This window comes from Trichoplusia ni, chromosome 16 (assembly GCF_003590095.1).
Source record: "Trichoplusia ni isolate ovarian cell line Hi5 chromosome 16, tn1, whole genome shotgun sequence".
Taxonomy (NCBI): domain Eukaryota; kingdom Metazoa; phylum Arthropoda; class Insecta; order Lepidoptera; family Noctuidae; genus Trichoplusia; species Trichoplusia ni.
The window spans coordinates 8,973,180-8,985,612 of NC_039493.1; the positions used below are offsets into that span (position 1 = coordinate 8,973,180).

At 36.9% G+C, this 12,433-nt stretch overlaps 1 protein-coding gene and 1 long non-coding RNA gene across 2 annotated transcripts; both read left to right on the forward strand.

The window, feature by feature from the left end:
• The first annotated feature begins 678 nt into the window (after window positions 1–678).
• LOC113502215 lies at window positions 679–1,432 on the forward strand. Its single transcript, XR_003401337.1, has 2 exons — window positions 679–741; window positions 1,287–1,432. It is a non-coding gene; the product is annotated as an uncharacterized LOC113502215 (long non-coding RNA).
• Window positions 1,433–3,485: 2,053 nt separating this feature from the next.
• Window positions 3,486–11,927, forward strand: LOC113501742 (lamin-C-like). Its single transcript, XM_026882964.1, has 10 exons — window positions 3,486–4,054; window positions 7,864–7,996; window positions 8,077–8,275; window positions 8,391–8,512; window positions 8,978–9,118; window positions 9,204–9,409; window positions 9,876–10,128; window positions 10,250–10,471; window positions 10,549–10,641; window positions 10,717–11,927. The coding sequence occupies exons 1-10, from the start codon at window positions 3,624–3,626 to the stop codon at window positions 10,759–10,761; spliced, it is 1,845 nt and encodes a 614-aa protein (XP_026738765.1). The 5' UTR covers window positions 3,486–3,623; the 3' UTR covers window positions 10,762–11,927.
• Window positions 11,928–12,433: the final 506 nt, after the last annotated feature.

The window sequence follows — 12,433 nt, forward strand, 5'->3', positions numbered from 1 at the left end:
ATTACAATTGAGATATGTATCATTTTAATAAACATTCCATCACAGTAATTGTATTAATTTTTGTTATTTATTATATCACCGAGTCGTTTAAAAAATCTGAAATACTATAATAAGCTTTTTGTGCTAAAAACGATTTCATTGTTTGTTTAAGTTTAATAACAGGTAGTTCTTTCCAACTTTTGGGCAATTTATTATAGATAGTTGGTGCCATGCAAAAAACACTCCCGCGCATAAGTGTAGTTCTTGATGTATGTAAACACAATTTGCTATCATCACGTCTATTTCTTGGAAATCTGTCTGCCATACGAGGAAATAAGTGTGGATTTGTTTTCACAAACATGATTATTTCTAATACATAAAGTGAAGGTAATGTTAATATATGATATTTAATAAAATAGTTTTTACAGCTATCGGTAGTTTTGAGCTTAAACATAGACCTTAAACAGAACTTTTGTCTTTTAAAAATGATATCCCTATCGGTTGAGTTACCCCAGAAGATAACACCGTATCGAATGACAGATTCAACCAAACCATAGTAGGCTGTTAAAAGTGCTTCAATATTTACAGTATGAGCTAATTTATATAACGCATATGCACTACTGCTTATTCTTTTGGATAGAGCCTCAATATGTGCTTTCCAATTTAAATTTCTGTCGATTATTAGACCTAAAAATAGAGAATGGGCTGGAAATAACTATTGGGAAATGGTCACTGCCATATGTAGAAGAAAGGGTATTCCAGGTTAGTGAAGAAGCTAGATTAGGAGAACAAATGGATAGATCCACAGCACTGTTATTCTGATTAGGGGCTGACCGCCGAGTGGCGATACCTGTATTTAATATGCATAGATTATGTTGGTCTATTATGTCAAGTAAGTCCTGCCCATAGTTGCTTGAAATTGAGCAGCCCCAACATTGGTGGTGGCAATTTAAATCTCCCATTATAATTAAAGGTCTTGGAAGAATAGAGAAGAGATGGTTGATCTCAAGAAGTAAAGAAGAAGAAGGGTGAGGAACATAAATAGAGACAAGGCAAAGATTGTATACTTTAATAGCAACAATTGAAATGTCCTCACTATGTGGTGGGAAGGAAATGATAGAAAAGGGGATAGAATTCTTGATAAGTATGGCTACTCCACCATACCCATCAAGTCTATCATCTCTAATAATTAAATAGTTTTTAATTTTAAAAACATTATGTGGCTTCAGCCAAGTTTCTGCTAAAGCAAAAACTGAAGGCTTATATCTATTAAGTAAATAAATTATGTCACTTTTTTTGCTCAATAGGCTGCGACAATTCCACTGTATTATGCAGTCCATGATTGGTGGGAAGGGTAAAAGTATTAAGAAAAGAGGCAGCGTTGGACGGTGAAATATTAAATTGAGAAAGGAGTTGTAAGAAAGCTGTAATGAAATCATTTATAGACATGTTACTATTAGTTTCATTTTTATTCTTATTTTCATTTATTGTTAAAGCACACCCATTTGATGGCTGTGGTTCTTGAAAATCTTTAATAATATTTTTGTGTGCTTCAATGTCATAACCTTGGGTGGTTTTAGGTGGCGATCGGGGTTTCATAAAAATTGTTTTTTTATAGCTTGTGGTGGTATTAGGTATACGATTAGAAATAACTACAGGCTTGTTTGAAAAATTTTTTGACGGAGAGGATAAAAGCATTTCTGCATAAGTTCTGCCTACTGGTGGATGTACTTTCATGGCTTCAGCATATGAAACAGAATTTTGGGCCATGTAAGTTTTAATTTTTTTTTGCCTATCAAATTCAGGGCAAGATTTGTTGGATGCAAAATGATATCCCGAACACATACAACATGATGCATGGTCTTCATCGACATCACAGCTGTCCCCTGTGTGGCCCTGGCCACATTTAAAGCACCTGGGCTTTGACCTGCACTGCAGTTTTGTATGACCATACCGGCAACAGTTGTAGCATTGTATTGTGGGAAAAATATATAAATCTACAGGTAAACTATTGTAGCAAATAAAAATGCGTTTCGGTAGAATTTGTCCATCAAATGTGACAACTACGGATTGTGTAGGTTTCCAGGTAATAGCGCCATCTATGAATGTTTTAAAATTTATGCGCCTAACTTTAATTATAGGACCACAACCTAAAGGTACTGAAATATTTTCACCGATTTCCTCTGGAGACCATTCTGCAGGGACCCCTCGAACTAAGCCCATCCTTGTGACATTAAATGTCGGAATGTAGGCTTTTAAATTCTGTGCCTCTAAACTCTTATTAGTAAGAAAATTATTAGCGTCTGTGTGGTTGGAAAAAGCCATGGAAATTTTGTTTCGCCCTATCCGCTTAACGCTACCATTAATTATGTTAGTGAAAGAATGTTTTTTTAAAAATTTGCCGAAGGTGATAGGGTGCAATGTGGTACCGTCGTTAGGTGATGTAACTTCTTTTTGAACATGTATCACATATGGTGCACTATCTGTTTTTTCGTAGTTTTTTCTGCCTATGGATGTTTGAGGAGTAACCGGAACTGGGTTCTTTGGAGTATTATTACTTATGTTCTCGGAAAAACTTTGGGGATCTTGACATCCGCAGCCAACCGAATCAGTGCCAATGTGCCTCCGACGACGCTTATTGCAGTGTTTGCACACATGCATACGTCTTTTTAAACTCCGGGTCGATGTGGACCCATCAGTTTCCATTCCAGACTCATTGGACTGGATGGTCACAAAATTACCTGCCGGGGGAACAAAGTCCCCCGGGTCAGGCGGGTCGTTCATTGTAATCTTAAGTAATTAGTTAAAAATGACTTACCAATGGAAGGAAAAAGTATATTTACACTAAGAAGAAAAGAATATGTACATAAACTTACTACTATTGATGATTAAAATACTAAAAAATTGTTTTTTTCCCCAAGAAACCAAAAAACCGCGTCCGCCAAGTTTGAAAGTTTCCCGCGCTTTCAAAAAAAAAAAAAAATCTTTTGTGTAGAAGATCATAGGTTAATTTTTTCCCAGCGCCAAAGCTCAACATTTTGAGCTTTATCACTACATATCAAAAAATCAGATTTGTCGCTGCAAACGAGCGACTGCAAAGGTCGTAGCTCAACATTTTCAGCTTTGTCGCTACCTTTCCTGCGACCATATTTTGTTGCTTTTTCGAGACGCGGGAAATTTAAAAATGGGGTCGCGTGATCAGATCGCGGGCCAAGAGTGACCATGAGGTTACGCCTTTATCCTACAGTCTCCACTATAATAGTTATTTCTGTTTCAATCTAATTACTTTTCTACAACTACCTAATGGCACGAAAATATGAAATAATTTTATACATACATTTTTTATGATTTTTTAATCATCTAGAACAGTACTTGCAAGCAAAGTTTTAATGGGCAAACTCTGGTCAGTGTCAATATAAAACCAGATATATGTCTTTTATCGCACATGGCAACATTTAGTATGACTCAACGGTCACGTGACCACACAAGCTTGGTTTTATTACTGTGTGATTGGTTGATCGTTTGCTTCGTTTAGCGTTTGCTTTTCGTGAGCTCTACGCTTGGCTGGAGGTGTGTGTAAGCTCGTGTGGCTTTTTATATTTTGTGGTAGATCTATTTATTGTGACAGAAAAAGATACTTAACAATGTCGTCAAAAACGAAAAAGACTGTAACATCGTCGTCTAATATAAGTGTGGTGTCTTCTGTGCAAAGCCCGCAGCAGTCGAGCACTCCTGTGGGAAGCCGCCCTTCTAGTTCAGCCGGCCGGCCGAATAGCCCACTTAGCCCTACTCGACACAGTCGTCTTCAAGAGAAGGATGCTCTTCAAAACCTCAACGACCGCTTGGCAGCGTATATTGATAAAGTAAGGCAGCTAGAAAGCGAGAATTCTGGTCTGCGTCGGGAGATTCAAACCACTCAGGAGGTCGTGACACGCGAGGTCTCCAATATCAAGGGGATTTACGAGCACGAATTACAAGACGCCCGGAAGCTTTTAGATGACACATCGCGTGAGAAAGCTAAGTTGGAAATTGATCTGAAGAGGTTATACGAGGAGAATGATGATCTAAAGAAACGGTAAGTCATTACTAAAATTAACACGTCATATTATCATATTTTTTGTAAATATAAATAAATAATACATGTGGACGCTGGTGGTGTAAGTTCTTCCGGCTAACCTTAGCCAGCAAGTTTACGTCATCGGCGGAGATTCTTAGCGGGTGCGGTGTGACGAGCGCGGGCGACCTCGCTTTTACGACTTAGTGACATCATAGCTCGATTTAACCAAACTAATCACATTCCTAAGTATAACAATACAATTACACTGTTAGTTAGATTTATATTAACTTGTTTATAAACAACATAAATAGTTGACTTCTGTATACCACTTAGACAATGTCATATCATTATGGACATTGTTTTGGTGATAAGTTTTCATGGCACACATCATTCATATGATAATACTTGCAAATTATTAATTGTTAAAACTTGTTGAAACCGTAGAAGTAAAATACTTGAAATATTATTATGTTACATGCCTTGTTGATAAACAATTACTGTTTCTTTGAATGTAATATGTCAATTCTAGCTATGTTGGGCTTTACTTAAGTAAGATTTGCAATTTTACCTTTTTACCCTGTTTATACAGCCTTTTTATATTGTTTTTTATCTATTTGGAAACATACTTCTTTTAAGTGTGCTTGTTTATTTATTTAAGGATCTCCAACAAATTGTTGTCTGTATATCAACAATCTTTTATCATTAAGATGTGTATATAAAGTATATACAGATATTATCTCAAAATAATAAGTAATCCTCATGTTTAGTCTTAGGAAGTGTCCCAAAATGCTATCTTTTTGTGTCAAGGTGAAATAGTATGATCTAAATTTACTTTTATTATGTGTTTGCTATGATTCAGGCACATTTACTTTGAAATTCATGATTATCAGTGCTTTAAATCCCTACTACTATAAAGGCGAAAGTTAGATGGATGTATGGATGTTTGTTACTCTTTCACGTAAAAACTACTGAATGGATTTGAATGAAACTTTACCACAATATAGCTTATACATCAGAATAACACATAGGCTACAATTTTTGAGGTTTCTAATTTGAGGTCGTAAAAAAACACATTTTTTGCGCTTACATTGCAAGCGCTGACTGTATCCTACAAGATAGATAGAAGGCAGATAGATAGATAGAAGGCAGGTATAAATTATAACTTATATCTTCTAACCACGTGGACGAAGTCGCGGGCAACAGCTAGTCTTAACTATTTCTTTGAATGCTATTTGTATAACCAAATGGTGTTCGTTTAGTGAAACATTTGTAGAACACCTTAACAAGATTAACTGTTAATCTAATTCAATTTATTTATCATTATACAATATCCAGTACAAAGATAACGAAAACAATGTGAAGATAAATAAAGAATTGTTGATACATTACTAGTTTATAATGAATTAAATTTATTTGTGGATACAGAACATGAGTGCAGCATAATATATTTACCTAATGCCTTATAAATAGCAATATATTGTCATTTAATAGCACCTTGACTTTGCCGATTTAGGTAAACGACGAATGGTAGTATCAGGCGTAGAGGTCGTATACGTTCGTCGTCCAATACGAGATACGTCACAACTCCCACCAATACGACAATTTTGTACTTGACTAGACCTTGACTTGAAAATAAAATATTTGATTGTAACTTGTGAAATATGATCGCCAATATTAAGTGCAAATATCGAACAAGTTATGGACAATGTCATGCTAACTGGAATAATCTAGCTATTCTATATATTTGGCGAAAGTTTAAAAAACATTCGCGTTGCCGCAACAACACGGCAATATTTCAGCCATCTGTAAAATGGAGTATAAACGCCAACAGCCATTGTACCGGGCAGACTTAAAGGGAAAAATAAACAGTTATCTTTTAAAGAAAGTAAAGTCGACCCTAAATAACTATTAAATTTGGCGGAGGGGACGAGACATCAACCTTGGCGCACGCAAATTTCATATCTGGGTCAGGGACGAACTTTCGTTCTGTCGTCTTTTCATTGCAATTTTATCTTATCTTTGAATTATAAAATAAGTTAATTCTTTATTATTAAGATAGAGACTTAAACGTGATGCTTGCCGAACAAGTTTTTTGACGAATTATTGTTAATCAAGTGTCTTACTGCAAAGATACATTTCCCATTAAACATTACAATAGAGAAAGAAAGCTGATACGTATTTAAAAAATGCTACATTTTACACTTAAATAGTGAAAGAATACAATCATTGTTGAGTCTCATCAACGACTCAGACCCGATTCCAAGGCAATTTTCATTCGCTTGTATGAACGCCTATTAAGTTGGATAGTTTTCCTGTCTAGGAACACAGATCTACTTTAAAGGCAACGGCTGTTGACCCTGGCAAGTTTACGTCAGCTACACGCTAACATCGCGCGGCCCACGTAAACATGAACTAAACGCGCCTTCACAACAATCGACGAAATTAAATAAAAATGAACACATGGGTTGCTTAATATTTGAAGCCTGCGAGGTAGCAATTCCAGCATAATAACTTGATAAAAGCTTCACTAATGACGTAATCGTCACATTTACTCGTGACATCAATACAGCCTTCGCCGAACTGAAATTATATATCGATGACGATTTCTTGAGAATATGTCGCTCCAAGTAACTTTTGTTAGTCACAATTTCTGTTTTTAGCTTTTGCATCAATTCAAAATTCTCATAATACGGTTGATCTCCCGCATCGCGAAATATAATGGAGTAATTAACATAGTTAATTACTATTAAATACTACGTCAACAGCACCAAATAATGTCCGCCATTGCCATCCAAAACTAGGCCACTCAAAAAGATAATATTATTTATAAATCAATTTAGGAACACCATACTAAAATAGACTCATATTTAGGCGGGCGGCTACGCTAAGATGTCATGGCGACATAGACTATCGCGATGACGTAACGACATAAGCGTTAACCGTGTTCATCGGTGCATTATGTAGACATATTAGAACTTGAAGTAGTAAGTCGTACGTTAGTCTGCAAATTACGAAGTTCGGATGTTATAATTAGATAAGTAAACGGTCGGTGGGGGGCTAACACATAATCGTTATTTTTATTATTCAACCTTGGTCTTCTGTAAATATGATTATTTGGTGTGTACACCGAAATAACATACATGACGACACCGCCGAGAATGCTTAAATGAACATTAAACAATTAAAAAAGTATAGTCTTTAAACATTTTATTTGTTAAAGTTGTTATCTTTCGAGCATTTCCGGCCCAAATAACAAACAAGTACTTGGAGAAAGTAATGGCATTGATATTTTGAAACTACGCCTTCTCAGTTTATTTGCCGACGTATTAATCATTTAATATCGGCCAAGGTTTATCATGTAGGCCCCCGCAACGTAAAACGTCGTTTCATGATGCGCGGGAAACACGAGAATACAACCGACGCGTCTACATATAAAATAGCTATTCATGCCCGCGACATGAACATGCGGGAACCGGATAGTGGTGTGTTTACAAAAACATTCCGTCTGCTCCGTGTGGTGTTGCGCAATGTCGCGGTCGGGCCACATGGATACGAGACGCGACATTGCCGATTACCTCGGTTATCTATCCGAGGTAATCCGCACAACATCGACATCGCTACCTCTTGTATCGACAAAACACTTTGTAATTGGATTATTTTAACCTACTCTTTGAATTCTCTCAACGATATGTTAATTTATTTACAAATTCACATTTTGATAAACAAACTAAAAATAAATACGACTCATCATTATAACATTCGAATGAGTCCTTCAAAAAATTTCGACAGTAGTTTACCGTTGTATGAATTTATTAAAACGTTTTCAGCTTGGACAAGAAGACTAAAGATTGTCAACAAGCCGAGAACTTGGCGCGTCATTATGAGACGCGTTACGCTGAAGAGAGTAACAAGTACAACACAGCTCTTGCGGACAAGAAGAAAGCACAAGATGAAGCCAGGGTTTGTACAATTCAAAACATTACAAATGTGGACCAACAAGTCAAATTAGACTTAAAACTAAATTAATATTTGTTCTTTAGGAGCTGGGCAAAGAGTTGGAGAAGTTGCGTAAGGTGTACGCAGACACTCGTAAGACCTTGGAAGAGGAGATGCTGTGCCGCATTGACATGGAGAACACCGTACAGAGCCTGCGCGAAGAGCTCTCTTTCAAGGACCAGGTGTTCCAACAGGAGCTGCAGGAAACTCGCACCAGGCGCCAAGTGGAGATCTCCGAAATCGGTGAGGTTTTTCCTTCCTGGTTTCCAACTTCTAACTCACATTTTGACATAACATCATAAAAGTGCCAAGTTGTAATTATTAAAAGAGGTTCTTTTACGTCAATTTTTTTTTGTAGATGGTCGTCTGGCTCAGCAGTACGAAGCTAAGTTACAGCAAAGTCTCCAAGAGCTGCGCGAGCAGCAGGAGGCTAACATCAAAGCCAACCGCGACGACATCGAAGCTCTCTATGAAAACAAGGTATGTTTAGTGTGAATTTGAACCATTGTGAATATGATCTTCGAAATGTATATGCGCCGGTAACTTTCGAACGACCGCACCATGGTACGCATGAGGATCAGGGGAGTTAGTATTTTATAGTTAGTACATTAGTACTATACATATAGTACATTAGTAATAAGAAATTCGGAAGAAGATATTAATAAGTGCCAGTAATGTACACGAGGATGACGTCGATATATTGATCTTGCGGAGACGTGATTGATTTTTAAGTACCTCATTTTTATATGATTGTCTGGATTCTATCATCAACTGTTAGATGGTACAAAGTTGGCTAGGTCAGCTAGTAACAGAGATAAGACTTTAAGAATAGATTATATAAAATTCTATGAATCATAAAAAAGTGTGGAGTTTTAGAAAGCTTTATAATATTATATTTTTAGTCCCGTTCTTGTGAACATTTCACTAAATGTTTTTTTTATTTAGATGAAGAATCTTCAAACCGCTGCAAATCGCAACAGCACGGCAGCCACTGTAGCAGTAGAGGAGTTGCGCACCATGCGCACGCGCATTGACACCCTCAATTCTACCCTCAATGAGCTGGAGAACAAGAACGCCGCACTTAGCGTAAGTTGTGCAAATATGAAGTCTATCATTTCTCCCAACAATTGACTTTTCCAAACACAACTTAAATAAATTGTATGTTCTGTAGAACCGTTGCCGCGAGCTGGAGCGGCAGCTGGAGTCTGAGCGCGCGCGTCACGCGGAGGACCTGGCGTCGCTGGAGCAGGAGCTGGCGCGTCTGCGGGACGAGATGGCCGCGCAGCTGCGCGAGTACGCCACGCTCATGGACATCAAGATCTCACTCGACTACGAGATCGCCACCTACCGCGCGCTGCTCGAGGGCGAAGAGGATAGGTACGATACTTATAGATTGATGTTTTAGATAGATATACTCGCCATATTACTACCTCTCGATAAGACTAAATACTAATTCTCATTTCATGGAATACTTAGATATATTGAAGTGAAAATACTTAGACACTCCTATAAAGTTCAAGAGAAATCATTTTGCGACGGGAAGGACGGACGTAGAAAAGGGTTATGCTCAATCAAATAAAACATTCACAATATAATATTAAGGATTATTGGAATATTATTAATATATTGAGAATTATTCGTGGAACCAACTTGCCAATTGTTTTTTAGTATTTTTGAGAAGTAATCAATCATCATATTCCTATGCAAACTGAATCGTTACTTTAATCTGATTATGATTGATTTTTCGTATATTATTCATTTTTTTATTTAAGACAGTCATCATATTATTGATCCATTTACTAATTAAACATGAGCAGGTATAATATGGCCTCATTACACGCAGGTTAAACCTGACGACGCAGTCCCCGGGGCGCGAGTCCCGCGCGTCGGGCGCGGCGTCAGTGAGCGGCGGGCGCGGCACCCCCGCGCGCCGCAACACGCCGCTGCGCGCCGCCCGCAAGCGCACGCTGCTGGACGAGACCGAGGAGCGCAGCCTCAACGACTACAGCGTCACCTCCAGCGCCAAGGGGGACCTCGAGGTCGCCGAGGCCTGCCCCGACGGCGGCTTCGTCAAGATCAGGAACAAGGGCAAGAAGGTATGCTTGATCTTGAAATAGCTCCACCAAAACTAAAGAACAATTACCATTGTTGTGGTAGATGCAAGGAAAATTGTATTGAGGCAATTTAAAGGATTTAATGATAAAACATCTTTAACAGGAGCTGAGCCTTGGTGGATACCAAATCGTCCGCAAGGCTGGTGATCAAGAGACCTTGTTCAAGTTCCATCGCACAGTAAAGTTAGAGCCCGGTGCAGTAGCTACCGTGTGGTCGGCCGACTCCGGTGTGGACCACGACCCACCACGCGACATTGTCATGAAAGGCCAAAAATGGTTCGTTGCCGACTCGTTCACAACCACTCTGCTGAACACCGAACAAGAAGTAAGTTCTTAATTTACTATGCATTTTTGATATTTTATTAATTCCAGCACTTCTGATTTTATATTGTTCCTTCACAGGAGGTTGCGGTCTCGGAAAGACAGCGGAGACAAATCAGTACAAGCGCACAGCGACACCGCGAACTCGCGCATAAATATCCTCGTCGTGAACAGGTATGCTCATTGAAATGTTTTAATAAGTTTTAATTACATTAATAGATTATTTATACTAAATATTATATCTTACAGCTTGGTGAACTTCGTGAGGGAGAAGAGAACTGTCGTATAATGTAACCAAAGCCTCGTGGATCCAGAGTCGGCTAGGCCGTACTCCACAATTCGGTGCCTCAAGCTTCACCAGGAGCTATGGTCTCTGCCCTGTGGGCAATTTCAACATAACGTAACAACAGTTCAATACACAGGTTTTCATTTCTACACCAATAGAAAACATTTTACTTTTGATGAAATTCATAGTAAAAGTAATTTTCTACTTAATACTGAATTAGATAAAAAGTCTTTATTAATGTTAAAGAATGCAGTTGCTATATGTAAAGTTGGTGCAGTCGTGAATAAACTTTAAATATTGTCTAAAAGGCATATAGCTAAAACCTAGTAGGCACAAATTGTGTATGAAACATTATGTTGAATAAAGTTTTAAGACTGTTTAATTAAATTGCCAGATGTAATGAATACACAGAAACCGACAAATCGCCATTAAATAAATTTATACTGGTTGTATAAAACATTTGCTATGTGCCTTTTAGACATTTGACTGAACTTTAAATGCCTTATATGTATTTGTCTAAACTCCGAAGGTTTATGTTTCGTTTTGTCTCTGGTCAAAGTATAAATAAGTCTAAAGCACTGTATCCTGTGGCTTTCTGTAATTTAAAATATAAGCAGTGAACAAAGTACAAAAAATCCGTTCACTTATTGGTGAGGCAATTGGAATCCTTCAAAGACAAACATGAACACAACGCACAACAAAAGCAAATAGTTTTAAATTTGAAAGAGTTGCTAAAATTTTTATTGCAAAATAATTAGATTACTTTTAAAAAATCACATCGTTCTTTGGGGGATTACAATTTCTAGGGGGTAAGTATAGAATTAAAGTTGTTTATTTTCTCCCACCCTCTTCATTGAATTAGTTATTAAGAAATTTATATCCATAAAATAATTTAAATATCCTTCAGATAACGAGTTCATTCAATAATTGTAGATTAAATCTACTAATAATATCATTATTCTTAGTGACCTTGGACTAGATAAATCACTGTTTAGGTTAAGTTTTAGTTGACTATCACAAACAAACGATGGCGATTTAGATTAAGCGTTTGTATAGGCATCCATTGTATTTTACGAATTCAACAAATTAGGGATGCTGTAATGATAAATATATTTTGTTTGGAGTTGTGCCGAGTCCATAGAAATAAAATTGCAATAAAAAAGGAACTCTAGAATTAAAATATGTAGTAAATTTTGTACCCAAAAAAAAATATGATATTAATCAGAAGGTATATGACCTACATAATTAAATACAAGATCGCCATTTTGTGCCTGATTGAATTTTTTTTTCTCTACAATTTCGATCCACAATGAAAATGAATAGGTGCAAGTCTCAAATGAAAGGCTTTTTAGTCAACATAAAAGATGATAGCATTTACAATTGTCTCTAAACTTAATTATAATTATGAAAATATATAAGTTTCTATTTAGGTAAAAGTTCACATTGTGTTAAATTTGTTTTAATCATTGAGGATAGAATCTGATTCATTGTCATTCTACTTTGTTTTATGAGTAATCATGAGACCTTTTTAGTTTGGACCCAGTTTATCTTCCGTTTAATAAACCATATAATATTATTATAATAAAGGTATATTTAAGTTGAACAATGTTATTTATTAACTGAAATCCCCTTTGGCCTTCTCCTAAGAAAGACAGAGAAACTACAGGGCTCCCAAGTGTG